The 17,942-nt window shown below is 43.5% G+C and overlaps 1 protein-coding gene and 1 long non-coding RNA gene across 7 annotated transcripts; one reads left to right on the plus strand and one right to left on the minus strand.

The window, feature by feature from the left end:
• Positions 1 to 600: 600 nt before the first annotated feature.
• Positions 601 to 14,768, minus strand: LOC140521557 (uncharacterized). 5 transcript variants are annotated; one of them, XR_011972973.1, is made up of 8 exons: positions 14,688 to 14,768; positions 11,671 to 11,794; positions 9,903 to 10,018; positions 8,764 to 8,835; positions 8,129 to 8,270; positions 6,616 to 6,637; positions 5,515 to 5,611; positions 601 to 636 (listed from the first exon to the last, which is right to left on the minus strand). It is a non-coding gene; the product is annotated as an uncharacterized lncRNA (long non-coding RNA). The 5 variants fall into 5 exon arrangements; XR_011972976.1 differs by having other exon boundaries at positions 614 to 636; positions 5,515 to 5,577; positions 9,950 to 10,018; XR_011972972.1 differs by having other exon boundaries at positions 614 to 636; positions 5,515 to 5,577.
• LOC140521556 (PI-actitoxin-Axm2b-like) lies at positions 10,481 to 14,475 on the plus strand. Of its 2 annotated transcripts, XM_072636728.1 has the most exons (4): positions 10,481 to 10,603; positions 10,863 to 10,930; positions 13,331 to 13,498; positions 14,221 to 14,475. In XM_072636728.1, the coding sequence occupies exons 1-4, from the start codon at positions 10,518 to 10,520 to the stop codon at positions 14,223 to 14,225; spliced, it is 327 nt and encodes a 108-aa protein (XP_072492829.1). In that variant the 5' UTR covers positions 10,481 to 10,517; the 3' UTR covers positions 14,226 to 14,475. The 2 variants fall into 2 exon arrangements, with proteins under 2 accessions (XP_072492829.1, XP_072492830.1); XM_072636729.1 differs by lacking the exon at positions 10,863 to 10,930 and having other exon boundaries at positions 10,524 to 10,719.
• Positions 14,769 to 17,942: the final 3,174 nt, after the last annotated feature.

Raw genomic sequence — 17,942 nt, forward strand, 5'->3', positions numbered from 1 at the left:
ATTTGAACTATTCTCCAAACTTCATGTTTTGTGTGTCACTTGTCAACAGTGTTTTGTCAGATTTTGCTTCCCAATCTATTCTCTGAGCCCCCCTCTTTTGGAGGGGAGTTAGTTGTTTAGTTCATCCTGTTCACATGCATGTTGAGGGTTGTTTTTCTGGTCAAGTATCCTAGTATAATGGTTTCTGCTCCTTCCAAAGAAAATAAACTTAAAGAAATAATGAGAAAGAGGTCAACAATAGTGATGTATGATTGGGGAGGGGCAATCTGGTCCTACTCTTAGAAGATTAAAGAGTATCTAGAGACTGTTACCCCTAAAATTCCTTACCCTTCTCCCCCAGACCACACCCATATCATTGGGTCAGGTAAGAACCAAGGTCGGGTGGGAAGGAGAATTCCCCATCTAGAAAGATAAATCTTCCTGGGATCCCAGCTTTTAGGTGAAACCAAGCCCTCCTCCTTGGACGCCAGTCCCCCATACCTACCTCTATTGACTGCATCAGTCTTCTTCTCTAAGCAGAGAATGAGTAGCACCAAGATGGTAAAGGTGGCCCAGTTCTTCATGATGCAGCTCATCAGGAGAGGCCAGCCTGGAGCACACATCGATGCCCTCAGTCCAATGGGGGTGAGGCTGACTCTGAAGAATAAACACAGGGGATGGGACTTTGCCTCTCCACCAGTTCCCTCAGCAATTTTCCCTTCTTGGCAGGGGCCCTGCCCTTCACTGCTTTCTTTGGAACAACACCCCTCCCTCCCAGGGGCACACTTGGGAAAGCACAGTGAGTTCCCTAGAACAAGCTGTGTGGCAGAGGACATGCTTTCTCTATCTCCTGGGGATCTTTATCTGATTTCAATTGGTGCTTTTGTTGAGACAATCCAAGGGTTTGGGGTTCCCGCATATGGCTACAACTGGGAGACAAGACCCCCTCATCTCCTACTTAGCCTAAGGAATATAAGACATGCCAGGCTCAGAATGGCAGCCATTGGAAGTTGGCTAATCACTACTGACACTATCCTTATAAATATTCTTCCATTACTGAGACTAGTGTATTGGTAAACAATGGAGGTAGATGAAGGCTATTCAGTTCTGGCCTTTGGATCAAAGACATGTGAGACTTTCTCACTGGGCAAACCTGCTGTGTTCTCCACAGTCCAAACATCCTGGGACCCAAGGGTAGCCACCTCCTAGCTGAAGGTGTTCGTCCTATGCATCCCATTCCCTTTAAACAATTCAGCCCTCAAGGTGGGTGTTAAATGGCTCCTTTCCCTGAGCCTTGAAAGAACCTGGTCTCCAGGTCCAATAGACAGTTGATGTATCCAGGAGGGTTTAAAGGAAGGAAATTCAGAGCGAGTACATAGGGAGGGAGGGTAATAAGAGGCAAGGAATCTCCTTATTTTAGATTAAACTGCTAACCTGTACTGCCCTGTAGCTTGACAGCAGGTCTCATGAGTTATTTTCTGATACCTTGAAAATGTGCTGATGGAAAGATTAGGAGCCAAAGAGAAAATTACCCTGCTTCAGTGTTAGGAGAAAAGAGAAAAACAGAATGCATGCGTTCATTTCCTCTCACCAGATCACTGAGGAGAGGAAAAGGAGACCGGGAGAGAGTTGGGATGCCCAATAATCAGTCAGTCAATCAAAAAGCAATGATTAAGCCCCTACTATGTGCTAGGCATTGTCTCGAGCACGGGGATAAAAGAAAGACAAAAAGACAGTCCCTGACCTCAAGGAGATCAGCATCTAATGGGAGGGACAAGATACAAACAACTATGACCTGAAATAATTTCAGAAGTTCACAATTTCCCTGTCCCCAGATGGGGACAAGCCAGCTCAGCTAGGCATATTACTATTAAAAGTCCCCACAATTAAAACCCCAGTAGCTACAGATGCAAGTGGATGGAGCAGGAAGTGGGAGAGATAGACTAGCTGACCTCTTATGTTGTTATTGACAGTTCGGTTGTGCCTGACTCTCCATGATCCCATTTAGGGTTTTCTTGGCAAAGATACTAGACTGCCTTATCCTTGATCTCTGGACTTGGAAACCATGTTTCCAAGTTTCTGCTGCTGTATCATCCCGGAAGTTCCTTCAGCACCTGGGACTTCCTCATCCTGGAACCACCAATCACCTCTATAGGCTTTCTCAACCTAGAAGAATGTGGATCTCCCAGGAAAATCCCACACAGGCATAAGGGATCTTGTCTCCAGTGTTGTGGGTTAATGCTGGGCACAGACTAGCCTCAAAACTCCCTCATACCTCAGACCATTCTGTACCATCCCTCTTCCAAACAGTTCCCCTGTATCACCCTTAGTATTTCCTGGCACCCCAAAGTTCTGCTTTGGAATCTCCTCCCCAGTTGACATTCAAGAATAGTGCCCCAGACTCCCAGATTATGTCCATTCTTCCCCATTCCCCCATCAGAACTCCAGGGGAGAATCATTGATAAGTCTGACCGTTTCTACAATATTTTCATTTTCAAAGGAGAACTTGTGATGTCCAGAGAATCTGGATCCCAGAAAGCTGTGACAAAAGGAAGCATCAGAAAGGAGATATGTGAGGTTGACTTTGGTCCTGAGGAAAGCTATGTCTCTCCACAGAGCTAGAACTAGGGCAGGGCAAGCAGAGCTTTGACCCAAATGTGGAAATTTATGAGAGTGGTGCTTGTTACCAGTTACCCCAACTATATTGATTGAACAATATAGTTACTGGCCTCAGGTGTAAAAACAGCCAGATCCCCAAAGTTTCCAAAACAATTCATTTAATGTGGGTAGCACTTCTTCCTGCTTGGTTCTAACTTTTTTTTTTAATACCCCTCAGACTATTTTTTTCTGCCATTCCTGTTCTGGTAGAACATTTGAAAAAAATGTATTTATTCTTATATATACATAAATCTCTCAGCAAAAGAATCTGGAATTCAAAGAGGAAGAACTGAGAGGACTGAGGACAAGGGTTACAAACCTTTCCAGCTGCTGTCACCCACAGACCACCCCCTGGTTCACTCATCAACTACTGTCCCTATCTGGTACCCAGTGGTCCATCCCTTAACTTGAACATTGCACAGTTTAGTGACATATACTAGATGAGACAGTCCTCTGTCATGTCTTACTCCTACCTCCACGTTCATGAAGGGGGTTCATAGTTGATACTCATGAATGGTTGTTGATAGTGTTGGGGGTTAGAGGATAGACCATACGCCACTGGGGACAAGCCATGCCTCCCCCAGTGCAAATATACCCAACCACTAATCACAAGAGACTGATCAAAAAATCCACTCATGGTTCAATGAAGGTGAAGACCAGCCCTTTGGAAATGGAATCTCAATGACTCCCCACACCCCCCAGGGTAAATTGAGCTCCTAGTCATGCCTCTACTATCTTATTAAATCTAGCCTCACATACTTCTCCTCCCTGGGTAACCTTGCCCCTAGCAACAAAACAAATGACTGAGATTAGGTGACCTATAAGTGAATGTGGCCAGTACTCAGATCCTGTGTTCTTCACATGCTGCTGCATGAGAGAGTCTATCTTTCCATCATGCTCATTACACTAGAAAGACAAAAAAAGGAACTCGAAGTTTTTGAAGACCTTTACGAGCCTAATGGTTATTAAATATGGATATTTCGAATTACTGTCATATATAATCAACCCCTCAACTAGGAAGTGGCTGATATTGCTGTTAACATGATCACCAACTGAGTACTGCTTAAAATTATAGGCAGGGGCACCTTCTAGTTGGCATAGAACCTTCTAAGACTGAAGCTTGTATTTGATCTGAGCTTGAATCCACATAAAAGTGTTACAGTAATCCATCATTTAGGTGGAAAACAAGACCTTCCCATCCTTCCTTATAAGTCCAGATGATGCTAATAATAGTAATGACTAGTATTCGTGTAATACTTTAAGGGGGGAGACTCACAACTATCCCAGGAGGTAAGTACTATTCTGGTCCCCATTTCACAGTTGAAGAAACTGAGGCAGAGAGTGCTTAAGTGATTTGCCCAGGATCACACAGGTAATGTGTCCAGGACAGGACACAAACAAGTCTCATTCTCTACTCACTGGGCCACCCAGCTGTCCCTAAATGTTACAACCAGCCAGGTGAATGTAGACTGCTGGGAAGGTTGAAAGACTGGCTTTATCAAAGTAATGGCTAGCACCTTTTGACTTTGTTTCCCCATTGTACATAATTTACAGGCTTGTTCATGGACCCTACTATGATAGCTTTGGAATATGTGTAGTTTTTATCAGTTGGCTGTTCCAAGAAGTATTTATGTCATTTACCTAGAACCAAAAACAACTAAGGAAGTTTTGTCCAATTATGCCTACAAGAGACAGAAGAGTGGATCACCTCCCCCATCTCTCTTGCTGCTTTCTGTCCATGAAAGAGCTGCAAATGTTTTTTGGTGGATCTTACTATTACATAACAAGCATCCCTCAGCCTACAGTCATGGTGACACAGGGGTAGAAAACCCTGCTACTCGTACTTTTCCTGTTTGAATTTGCACCTGCCTGTCTGTTTTCTTGAGGCTCCTGCTACACACCTCAGACAACTGAAACCTTTGAGAGCCACTTCTTCAAGTGAGTGGTTCTGATGTGTGCCCTGAACCTTAGACCATAGGATAGAGTCTGGGGGGACATCATCCCAAAACTATTGAATGATAGTCCCCAGAATGAAGGAGTGAAGATGCTGGAGGAAGTACTGTACATTGCTTCCAATGTACAGTATGATTCCAATGAATAAGTACAGCATTCTTTCTGGAAGCCATCATATTTGGAGATACACTCAGATCTGTCCCAAGCAGGGAAGATTGCCCCTGAGTTTGCCAGGAGATAACAACTAATTTCAAATTTTATTTTCCATTGATGTTTTGGCCCAACCAAAAACAGGTCAAGTTTAACTAAGTTTGGGTAATTGGAGAAGGGCTTGACATCATCCCTGACTATGCTGGGAGATAAAGCTTTTGATTAGGAAGACCCAGAAAGGATGATGATCGTGGAAGGAATCAAGTAGCACCTTCCCCAAGACACAGAATTGGGAGTGGGGGAAGGGAGGATCTCCAGACTTAGACACCAAGACCATTTGCAAGCCTGAGTAAACAGATCTTCCAGGGCATAGCTGAGGCCATAGTGGTCACTTTGATGACAGACTTGTTAGATTTTTCTTAGAATGTTGTGACCTCTAACTAACCCACTATGCACTATTTCCATCTAAAGTAAAGGTCTGGGTCCTGCATTGCTGAGGATCATGGAATCCTAATCACCTGAGTAAGTGAGTGAAATATTGCAAGCCACATCTAAGCCTATGAACAGGGAGAATAACAAGGAGGTTGTCCTTAGGTTGCTGAGGAGATAAGGTTACAAGCTACAAGAAAATTAGATGTTGCTGACCAATAACCCCTGTCACATAGAGAAGAAAGGTGTCTTTATTTCCTGTTTAAGGATAGGTTCTGTGCTAATCACATTATTAGTAGTATGTCCATAACCCAAGAGCAAGCTTCTACCAAAGCAGCTTCTTACCTTCTATAACTTGGTGAATTCTCTACTCGGTGATGGATACATTCGCTCCCACTGGACGGTCATCTCCATGGAGAAAAAGGAAGATTTGGGCACTCAACTGAATTAGAAAAAGAAATTCTGACAACTATCTTTACCCTGTATTTGACAACTATATATACACATGCATACATATATATATGTATGTATGTATGTATAGAAAGAGAAAGAGAGAGAGAGAGGAAGAGAGAGATAGAAAGAGAGAGGGAGAGAGACAGAGAGATGGAGAGAGAAGAGAGAGAGACAGAGAGAGGAAGAGAGAGAGAGAGAGAGACAGAGAGAGAAGGAGAGAGAGAGAGAGAAAGAGAGGGAGAGAGAGGAAGGGAGAGACAGAGAGAGGAAGAAAGAGAGAGGGAGAGAGAAAAGAGAGACAGAGACACAGAGAGAGAGATGGAGAGAAACAGAGACAGAGAGAGAGAAAGAGAAAGACAGAGAGAGAAAGAGAGAGCAAGGGAGAGAGACAGAGAGAGAGAAAGCGAAACAGAGAGAGACAGAGAGAGAAAGAAAAAGGGAGAGAGAGAAAGAGAGAGGGAGAGATAGAGAGAAAGAGAGAGCAAGGGAGAGAAAGACACAGAAAGAGAGACAGAGAGAGAGAGAAAGAGAGAGAGGGAGAGATTCTATTGTGTTGTTTCAGTTGTATCCAACTCCTCATGACCTCATTTGGGGTTTTCTTGACAAAGATACTAGAGTAATTTCCCATGTCCTTCTCCAACTCATTTAATAGATAAGAAAACTGAGACAAACAGGATTAAGTGACTTGCCCAGGGTCACACAGCTAATGTCAGGAGCCAGATTTGAACCCATGAAGATGAGTCTTATCAATTCCAAGCCTAGTGCTCTATCCACTGTGCCACTTAGCTGCCCAATGTATAAACTAAGTTAGCCATAACTTGCCTGTATTGGTCAGTCCGGAGTTTGGGCCATCAGCAACAGGCTCTCGCTGCCCTGAGTCCATTTCAATGATCTTTGAAAGTCTGTAGTGGAATATCCTAGGGAATCTGTCCTTTGTCCCTGGTTCAAAATTCTTATCAGTGACATGGATGACAATATAGATAGTATGCTTACCAGATTTTCTGATGATGTAAATCTAAGAGAGACAATCAACAAACTGAATGACGTCCAGAAGCCACAAGATTTCTACAGACTAGAATTAAGGATTAAATCTAATCAGATGGAATTTAATAAGAGTAAAGATTAACATGGGCAAAAAAGTCAACTTCATAAGTACAGGATGAGGGAAATGTGGATAGACCACTGCTCCTATTGAAAAGATCTGAGGGTTTTAATGGACTGAAAGCTCTATATGAATTAATGGGGCAAGGTAGTTGTAAAAAAAAAAAAAAAAAAAAAAGATACCATAGTCTTGAGGGTCTGTTGACTTCAGAAGAAGGGAAATAGCAGATCTACTATATTCGATCCTCTGAAAGACCACATCTGGAGTATGTTGTTTGATTCTAGGTGTAATGTTAAGGGAATTTGAAGCTCTTCCCTGCCCCTTAGTAGGCCCATGTGACCTGCTTTGAGCTTTGGCCCAGCCCACAGCTTGAGTTACTGGAGTTATTGGAGCCAATAGTGAGAGGAGCTTGCTCAAAGGGTGGAGCAGGATGAGAGAGGAGGTGGAGGGAGCTAGGAGAGAGCAGGCAGAGCAGAGCAGCTAGCATGAGTGACAGAGGGAGTGATTTTGCCTAAAGGAGCTTGTTTGTGGGGAGGCCTAATAGAGGGAAGACTTGGGGATGGGGGCGCTTCCTTTATTGGTAATGTGTACAAACTTCATTGTTACCAAGGTGGAATTGGCTTTCTGGCATCTGAATAAATATTTTGGTTTTGGCTTTGAGGATGAGAGTTTATATTTTGCAAATTTACCCTGGAAATACACATGCATATCCATAGTGGCTGCTATGGGTAATGCATTGGTGCTACGTGAGGAAACACATTTAGGAAAGATGCTGAAAAAGCTATGTGAGGAGAAGGGTGGCAAGGATGGAAAGGAAATGACAATCCACTCCTACATCTTTGCCAAGAAAACTCCCTGGACAATATGGTGTATGGGGTCACAAAAAGTCAAGCAAGACTAACATTCCACTACATAGAACTGATTTTATTCTAGCTCATTCCATTCCTTTTACTCTATTTCACAAGAAGATATTACTTGTCATCTCATACTGTGATGTGTCCAGTGGACATATTTGACTATAATAAATCAGAAACTCCATCTGGGAACACAGGCAATCCATTAACTAACAGCTGGATCTAAGCGGCTTGGGTATAAGAAGGGTTCTTCTGAGGTTGGGTGATACTGGCAAAGATACATAGAGCAAAAGTGATAGAACCACTTTCTGTTCCTTCCCTTGTCATGACCACCCTCTGCCCCAGAAAATCTAAAGTCTAACAGTAATTGTCTGACCAGCTCGGTAGCATCACAGGGTAGGAAGGAGAATTTTCTGGGGGAGATGGACTCTTTATCTTGAAAGACAGAGACTCTTGGCCCTCCAAGGAGCCCAACCTCTTGGTTAATCCAACCATTCCCTCCCCACTTGGTGCCCAACCTCTTCCTAAAGCATACATTCCTTACACCCACCTTTCTCTGATGCAGACCTCTTCATCTCTGAGAAAAGGAGGAGGAGCACCAAGAAGATGGGGGAATGCCCAGAATCTCACGATGACACTCTAGAGAAAGGTCCAGCCTGGAGTAGATACTTATACCCTCAGCCCATGGGGGTCTGCTTAGGATAGAGGAAAGAAGAGTAAAGGTAGGGGAAGGCATCTTGCCTCACAGCCAACCCCTTGATGTCCTGCCTTCTTGGCAGAGTACCTGATGCCCTGCTGGTGCCTGAGGGCTAGAGCCCAAGATGAAAGGAGACAAAAAGTCCCCTGGGACAAGCTGTCCATCCATCACAGATCAAACTTTTTTCTCCCTCCCTCCCCAGGACAGCAAGCAATTTGATATAAATCATACATATACAATCATATTAAATGTATTTCCACATTAGTTGTGTTGTGAAAGAAGAATCAGAACAAAAGGGAAAAACCAAGAGAAAGAAAAAATAAATGAAAGAAAAAGGTGAAAATATTCTACATTGATCTACATTCAGCCTCCACAGTTCTTTCTCTAGATGTGGATAGTATTTTCCATCATGAGTCCTTTGGAATTGTCTTAGGTCATTTCATTTCTGAGAAGAACCAAGTCTATCATAGTTAATCACACAATGTTACCATGTACAATGTTCTCCTGGTTCTGTTCACTTCACTCAGCTTCTCCATGGTTCTTGATCTGTTTTATAAAGTCTGAAAAGAATTGAAAGCAAAGCAAGAATGTCTGTCAGTTTGGGGATGGGTGAACAAATATAAATGCAAAATATGATAGATAAGGAATTTAGAGAAATTTGAGATGATTTGTATGAACTGATGCAGGAGCAGGACAATACACAATGGAGCCAACAAAACAAAGGAGATTGTCACTTAAAGGCAACAAAACTCAGATCAAGGCAATGACAAATCTTAATTCGAGAGAACTGATGACAAAACACTCTTCCCCTGCCTCAGGAGAGAAATAGGGGACTACATTCACCAAATCAGGTATGTGCTGTCAATGTGTCAACACACGTTGACAACATTTGTTTTGCTTAATTTCATTTCTCATAAATGTAAGGGAATTTGCCTGTTCATGGCTAGATTTCCTACTACGGAGGCACCTGGTGTTCCTGAGTTCCTATACCACATAAGAGGAAGTAGAGTCCTTTGATTGGCTTCACAGCCACAATAGGCTACTCCTCCCCATATGATAAGGGAACTCAGGGAAGCCAGGTATTTCCATGGTAGGAGACATGGACACAAGGATGAAATCTATGAGAGGGAATTATTTGGAAATAATAGTCATTTTTAAATCTATTTTAAAATGGAGGCTGCTTCTATAATCAGTAGGAGTCCAATAAATATTTGTTGAATAAATGGAATCCATGTTCCCAGTTCTGATTTTTCCTGTGGTCCCAGCTCAGTTTTTCTTAAAGTTATAGTAGTTTTGGAAGAGTCAACAGCTTTATCTGCCCCCTCCCTCAGGTTGAGTTGCATCTGTCCCCTTTTTAGTATCAACCTGCATGTATTATTCCCTGAACAATAACAATAGAATGGAATAGAACTGAACAAAATGGAAGGTGATGGGATGGGAAGAAAGGGATAGAATGGGATGTAGTGGGATGGGATTGGATGGAGTGGGATGGGATGGGACAGGACTGGACAGGATGGAATGGGATTGGGTAGGGTTGGATGGGATGAAACTCAAGATAAACTTCTAGCAATTACATTGTTCCCACCCCCATGACTCTGGGCCTTGATCTATTAGAGATGATTATTACCATGTTGCCCATCTCTGGTCATCTCCTTGCCATGCATGGATATTTACCTTCCTCTCTCCCCTCCTGTCCCCCTTTCTGACTCTGACTCAGAGACTGGCAGTCAAATCGTGACGATCCTTTATGAAAAAACAAGTCAGTCATTTGCTCAGTGGCTTCAATCCTTGGCAATAACTCAACTCTGTGTTGTCTTTCCCTACAAGAATGTTTATATTCTCTTTAAGGTTAAAGACAGTCTTGCTCACTTCTATTTGTTTCCTCAGCATGTGGCCCAATACCTGGCAAACAGTGATTGCTTAATAAATGCTTTTTCCTTTCTTTTCATTCATTCTGAAGGTAATAGAGATGAGAACATGCTGCCATTGCTGATTTATTAATTTAATGGATATTTATTGAACTGGTATGTTTAAGGCCAGTATATTAAGGTGGGAGCATCAGATTCTTGTGGCAGCCAAGGTTGGGATGCTATATCAGATTAAGCTCCAAAGGGGTTAAAACAAGAGCATGTCCTCTTATGGATGCACAGCCTGTTCCAGAGAACTCAGTGTTTGTTCATGTGCTTCCTGGGGGTTCTGACCCTAGGGCAGCATCAGAGAGCTAGATCATTGCAAGTTGGCTATGAGTCAATACCCCACGCCCTGCCTTCGTTCTTCCAAGATCCTCCCCAGCTCTCAACCTTATCTTCATGGGCCTCAGGAGAAGGTGTAAGTTCCCTGTCCTGGCTACACTTTTCCACAGAGGGACACCATGAGACCCTGGGCACCTCTCACCCTTCTGGTGCTGGTCTTCTCCTTCTGCATAGAGCTGAAGGCTACATCAGGTGGGTGTGGGAAACATATGCCTGAGGAGATCGGACACAGGGAGGGACCTGAGTGATTCTGGAGGCTGAACTCCCAGAAGGGTCTGCCTCTCCAGGTGGGATTCCATCACTGCATCAAATTGTTCTTTCCTATTCTGTCCTAGGATGGAGCAAACCAGACAGCCCCATCCTAAGAGGCTGGACCTTAAAACCTTTGCCTGGCGGAAACAAAGTGAGTGAGGAATGAGAGAAGGGAAGAGATCTCACCTTTACCAGAATCACCAAAACTAATCCTTTCCCACCTCTAAGTCCCTTAGAGGAAGATAGAGTCATGAGGGGGAAATGAGAGTCAGTATTTTTGCCCTGTTCACCCAATATGTCTCCTCTGCAACTTAAAAAAAAAATGAGCTATGCCAAATTCTGATTGAGAAAGCCAAGAAAAAAATCACAAAGTCATTTTTTCAGCCCAGGAAAGCTGAACTGGGGCCATCTCCAAGGTGCCTTCTTAAGTAGCTTTGGTTTGGCTTCTTGGAAGAAGTAGGATGGCTGGTCTTTTGGCCTCTGTTTAGTGCTGAAATCTCAAGAGTAGTTCTAAAGGGATAGGCTTGGAGCTCAGAGAGGAGCAAGACCCCAGAACAAGGGAGACACATGGATCCTAGATATCTGCCTTTTAGCCTCTTGGTGCCTCCCCTCACAAAAACCCCTCTCTCATCCTTGACCTTTGCCACTCCCCACTCTGCTGAGGCTGTAGCATCTCCATATTGAATCATCCCCACCAAAATTTGATCTTAAGGAGCAGAGCTACACCTAAGGCATCATGAATAAAAAGTAGCCTGATTCACACTGTCAAACACACACTAAGAAACCATTATATGATGCATATAGCATGCACACATAACTACAGTTTCTAGGACCCTGGAAATGGTATCACCTATCTCTGAGAAGACAAAAAAAAAAAGATTCAAAGCTCACCTACTTCCTGATGAGCTTGTGGTCCCGTAGAAAAAGATTCAGGCAACCTGACCTCAAAATCCAGTTCATGACTTCTGTGTGTCTTTGGCAGGAGTATCACTTCCCTCTGTCCACCAGTTTCCTCCTATGTACAATGAATGGGTTGGACCAAATGATCTCCAAAAACCCTTTCAGCTCTGACTTTCCATGACTGTAAAAAGCAGGGATTTCTCCTAATATCCCTCCCCTCCATCCTTCTTTCCACACTCCATTCCTTCAGACCCATCCTGTCCAAAAAAATCAAGGAGTCTTACTAAGAGATGCAGAATCCTAGCGTATAAGAAGGATGGACTTACAATCAAAAAACACCTTAATTTAAATCCCACTTCTGAGATTTGTGAGCTATTAGATCACAGGTAAGTTCTGTAACCCCAGCCTCAGTTTCCTTTCCTTGGAAAAGGATATAATAGCCATGGATACAACAATTCCTCCAATCTCACCTTCAGTACTATTCTGAGGGTCAGTTGAGGTATATATGTAAAGCGCTTTGCAAACCTTGAAGTATTGTATAAATGTCAGCCATTGTCGTTATTATCTTTTAAGTAAGCTACAACTTTTGATGTTGGTTGTCAAATTTAAGGATCCCTATAGGCCCCATATGGATCTGGAAGATTATAAATTAACATTATACAGTATCATATTTTAATTTACTTATTTTATACATTTATATGTGACATATATGAATCTACTTATATATTATGCTATTTATATATTATTTCCACATTATAAATATATTTATTTACTTATCTATTTTGTCTATTTAATCTGGTTTTTAGATGCACTTGGGAGTGCAGGCCTCAGTCGGCCACGAGTTTGATGCTTCTGATGTAAGGGATGCTGAGCCCTATACCCAAGTCATCTCCCCCAGTGCTTTGTCATGCCCCTGAAATATGCCCTTTGGGTGGCAGGGTGCCAGGGAAAGAGACTTGGACTAGAAAAAGTCAAGGAACAGGATTTAAGTTCCAGCTCTGGCACTAAATGACTATGTCACCCTGACCACATAAGTCACTTAGCCTCTCTGGACCTCAGTTGTCCTAATCTGTAAAACCAATGACCTGGACAGCTTGATTTCTAAGATTCCTTCCTGCCCTGACATTCCTTTTTCCCTTTTTTGACATTCTATGCTCCTTCTCCACATCTCTTTGTAACAACCTCTGCATCTACAAAATTTCCATTTCCCAGAGTTCCCTACCAAAAAATACATCCTCCTAAGAGGAGACCCTTATCAGCTGCTACCTTAGTGGAGATTGGCAACCAGCCACTGGGGATGAATGTCTTATGGGAATTATATACCACCCCCATGAGTAGGTATTCCATAGGGCAGAGGAAGGGCATTGTTCTCAGGTATCTGGGGTAACCAGGTTGGGTCTAAGTGAACCCTGCAATGGAACACTTGAGACACTCTGGATTGGACCATCAAAGGACCTGGGTTCCAATCCTGGCCCTGTGACTTGGTCCTAAGGTGGTCTTGAAATCTCTTCTTATTTCTGAACCTCTATTCTTTCATCTTTACAATGAATGAATTAAGATAGATGATCTCCTGTGGCTCTAAGACATAGGAAATGTCACCTATGGATGCCTCATCTCCATGGCCCCCTTAAGTCCCCTGCTCTCCCTTCAGGTATATGCAAGGCTGAGGAGGATCAAGGCTTCTGTCGGGGCTACTTCCTGCGCTGGTTCTTTAACACAACATCCAGAAATTGTGAAACCTTCATCTATGGAGGCTGCGGAGGCAACAGCAACAACTTCCACTCCAAGCTTCAGTGTATTGGAAAATGCATCCTTTGGGGTAAGGCTTCTCAGGGGCTCAGGGCAGTCCCTGGCCCATGCACAGAGATCTGCTGAGGAGCTGGGGCTTGAAGGTGGAAATCAGGGTGCTATGTGGGGATCGTGGGGTGCTTCACAGGGGAATCAGCAGTTTTTAGGCAACCAAAGGCTGCATAAGGTCACTGAGCTCAGAGGGCAAGGAATTATAGGAGACAAGCAAGGAAAGAGGGAAAGACAAACTTTAGCCACTGCAACGATTTTTTCCCTTGCTGGCCTCAGGAGGGGTGAGGGGATGTGTAGGGGATGCTGTTTATATAAATGGCACTATGTTCAGGGCTGGAAGGATTCCCTACTCTCCAGCTCAGGGATCTCTCCCATATAGTTGACCTCACCTTGGGTCCCTTATCTATCTCTTATCTCCAGGTGATGAGAAAGAAAATCTGAAGCCCAGAATGGGCCAATAACATCCAGAGACCATGAGAATGGGGGTTCTTTGGCAGGGGCAAAGGCCAGAGTGGCCAAGATACCACTTCTCTAGGGTCTGTCCATGGGATACTTGGGCCCTGGCTAGAGAGACCCAAACACAGGACCCAGGAAGGGAGGGAAACTCCCTCCCTCAGATCTTTTTGTCTGGTTTACCCCTGGGGGTGGACTGAGAGAGTGGAGAGAAGTGGGAAAAGGTGTGTGGAAGGAAAGCTGAGCAAGTCTGATGATGTGACAAGGACGGGAATCTTTGTTTTCCAGGCTAAAGAGAAGTCTTCTACTGTCAGGCAGAGCCCTGCCTCCCCTGGCCTCTGGAAGGTTCAGCCTGCAGGCCCCCATGCCTATCCCTGGGTGTCCATACCCCTAGTCTTATGCTCATTCCAGGAACTGATTCCTCTCCTTCCCCCATCTTGTACCCTCCTTGTCTCTTAAACTCTCAGTCCTATGTTCTCCATCTGTGTTGGTATTAACCCTCCCTTCAGTCCCCTGAAATAAAGTGCCCATCTCTCCCTGGAACTGTCTGCCTGTCATCTACCAATAGCTTTTGCCCTATCTTCAGCCTATGCTAGTCAAGGTCACCTTAGAAAGTAGCTAGCTAACTTGCTCCAGGAAAGTGTTTCCAGGTATCCTGTCTTCTCAGTCCCATCCCTGAACACATTGTGGTCCAAGCAGAAGGCAAAAAAATATAGCCCCTGAATTCACACTGAAAGCAAAGAGACTCTTCACACCTGTAACTCCTAGAAAGACAGTCCAATTGGGATAAAATTCAGCCCCCTCTTCTTGAAGGAGAAGAGAAAAGACCAGATCCCTGCAGGTAATAAGCATAAAAGAGAGGGAGAAGGGAGTTAAGAACCACAGAAGGCAAAGTGGTCTTCCATCTTAACACAAGATGCTATTAGTAGATACAGTCAGAGCCCTTCAGGAATTCTGTGCCCAACACTGGGTATCACATTTCAGGAGGAACTTTGGCCTTTTGGAGCATATACAAAGGAGAGGGACTAAGAGAGTGAGGGATCTGGAAACCATCCTCAACAATGCCATGGCCATATCATACCTTGTACCAACAGGTTTTGCCAATTTCTCTCCACCCATCAATCCCTTCTATCAATTGGTTTTACCTTCCCATTTTTTTTTGCTCACAAAAGTTGAATCAGTGGATGAATGTTTTAGGAGGTAGATAATTGGTCACTATAAATAATTTTCTAAAAACCATGGCCACCTAACAGTGAAGCAGACATAGTGAACTATGGGAGTCTATCCAAGTCGATTCCAAAGGACCCATGATAAAAAAAAAAATGCTGTCCACCACCAGACAGAGAACTAATGGTGTCTGGATGCTTTTTTAACTTTCTTCTTTTTTGCCACATGACTAATATGGAAATAAGTTTTGAATGATTTCACATGTGTAATGGATATTACATTGCTTGCCTTTTCAATGGGAGGGGAACTAGAAGGAGGGAGATAATTTGGAACTCAAAAAAAATTTAAAATGAAAGTTAAAATGAATAAATAATAAATTCCCCCCCAAAAAAGATGTAACGAGTTCCCCATTACAAGAAGTGGTTAAGCAGAGACTGGGATGGGGCATTCCAGAGATATGGGTGTTCCAGGAGGACTAGCACCTCTGGTGGGAGGACTTGCTAATGCCTTTTCGAGGCTGTTCATCCACCTTAATGCCACCTTCACCAAATTCTCACCTGTGGCTCCATGAACCTATAGTATGTACAACAGCCAAACTCTAGTAAACCGGCTCAGCAGATGGACTAAACCAGATCAAGGTAATTAAGAGGCTACAAACCCATCGATGACTTAGGGGATGACTGCTCCAAGCATTAGAAGACTTCCCCCAGTGGAATGGCTAGATGAGAACAGTTTATTCCAATGGTCAAGATTACAGCTAAAGTAGGCTCTGCAGAGTACTTGACGCTTGGTCAGACATCAAAGACACCAAGGTCATTCACTGCATCCTGGGCCACCGCCAGTGGTCCTGTCTTTTGTCTTGTCCCTAGGCTCTGATGACTCTGGAAAAAGGAGGTGAGGCTGAGGACTTTGTGCAGCTCTGCCTCACTTAAATCCAATTTACCCACAAGTCAAGACATCATCTGGGGTGTCACTGGTCCTCTTCAAAAAGCAAAGAGACAACAACCGACCATAACATTCTATAGCCTATGACCTAGGTCCTTTCTAGCTTTGATCATCTATGTTCTACATTCTAGCATTCTAGATCTCAATGTCCTCCTCTATCTGTGACCATCCTGTATTCCAGGGATTCCCACCAGGCCTAGCCTTACTTTGAATACTAAACTTTTCAATTCAGGGCAAGTCATGTTTCTCCACTCCAGACCGTAGTCTCCTAGTCTTTAAAATGGAGATAATAAAAAACTCTTCTGTTTATCTTAAAGAACTGCTTTGAGCTTCGAATGGAAGCATAAAGTTATGGCTGTAGATAGGGAAAGGACCAGAGGATGGATTTAGAAGCAACTTGGAACCCCTTATAGTGTCTTGTACTGTCCTAAGTATGATACTAAAGGCCCCCAAAGTCCTCCCAGATTTCAGATTGACCACCTGGGATTTTACAATTTACAAAGCAATGGCTTTTCATATGGGAACCCCAGTGTATAGAGATAGTATTGACCTGACTTGTGCAGGGGATTGGGGGGGGAGGGGTAAGAAGGGACAGAAAGGCACTCAGTGGACTGCTCAAGGTCTTCCTGAATCTATCCAGGCAGATCTGAGAGGTAACCCAATGTCCTGTGTCTCTGCCTTTTGTCCACATTCCTGCCATGTACAACCTGACTTCACTACATATGGTCCAGGGTAATAAGAGTCCTAACTCTCATTGGCCACAGGCCAAGTCAGAAGGACGGTTTGTCTTCCTGCCCATGAGCTCCCCAGATCTTCACAGCTGGGACCATTTATCCTTAGCTAGAGATTTGCCCCCAAGCCCCAAAGTTGAGTAGCACCTCCTAGCTCACACCTGCTGCCCATCTACTTGTGATTCCATCAGTGGTTTGCTATCAGATCTTCCTGACAAGGGTCTCAAGTCACCTCCCAAATCTAGCATTTAGTAGCTGTTGGGACCTCTATCCACTGTATCATTTAGCTTCCTAGTTCTTTAACATGGTATAGAGGTGACCCAGGGCTCTCAAACGCTATGCCAAGGGACTTAAAGTTTTGGTAAGTCCAAACAAGTTGGAAACACTCTCTGGTTTGGTTCATTCATCAGAACCTGCTCTTACATTGGCAGTTCTAGTTTCTCAGAAAAGGATCACCATATGTCTACACTAAACCACAAATAACCTTATTGTGAAGGAATACACTCTCCTCACTAGTATAACTCTTAAGCTCCACCAGTGTATTCCTACTAACCCAAATCCAGCTTTTCACAAAGATGACACATTAGATCTTTAACATAACCATTTACTTAACAATAAGGTGAAAGCTATAACAACAATTCATATTACGCAAACAGAAATAATAAATATATCATTGTCCACTCGTAAACTTAGATCACATTGTCCTACCAGTTTACTTAGTATTTGTGGGAAAGAGTGGACATAAACCTAGAGACACCTAGCAAGGAAACACATGAAAGAAGAAACCCCACGTACTTGGGGTAACACAATTCTGGTGTTACAAATTTCAGTGTCATCTTTCTCTGGGCACCTTATGAGACAGAAATGGCTCATGGATCAGTTAGCTATATATATATATATATACACACACACCCCATCATTATCACATTCAGCTACAAGTGCCACAAGATTTTCTGTCAGTGATGCTACCAATGTACTAGATAGAATGTTAGGAGTGAGGTTCAGTGGGTCCAGAGCTGAGAAGCCACTATCTGAAGCTATGGTAAAGGAGGAGGAGAAGAAAGAGGAAGAAAAGAGGTTAAGAAAGGCGACAGAAACTGGATCTGTGCGGATTACTATATTGAGAGCCAGAAGGGACCTCAAGGAGGTTGGTTGGTAGTTGATCTT

The sequence above is a fragment of the Notamacropus eugenii genome, chromosome 1 (assembly GCF_028372415.1).
Source record: "Notamacropus eugenii isolate mMacEug1 chromosome 1, mMacEug1.pri_v2, whole genome shotgun sequence".
NCBI classification, from domain to species: domain Eukaryota; kingdom Metazoa; phylum Chordata; class Mammalia; order Diprotodontia; family Macropodidae; genus Notamacropus; species Notamacropus eugenii.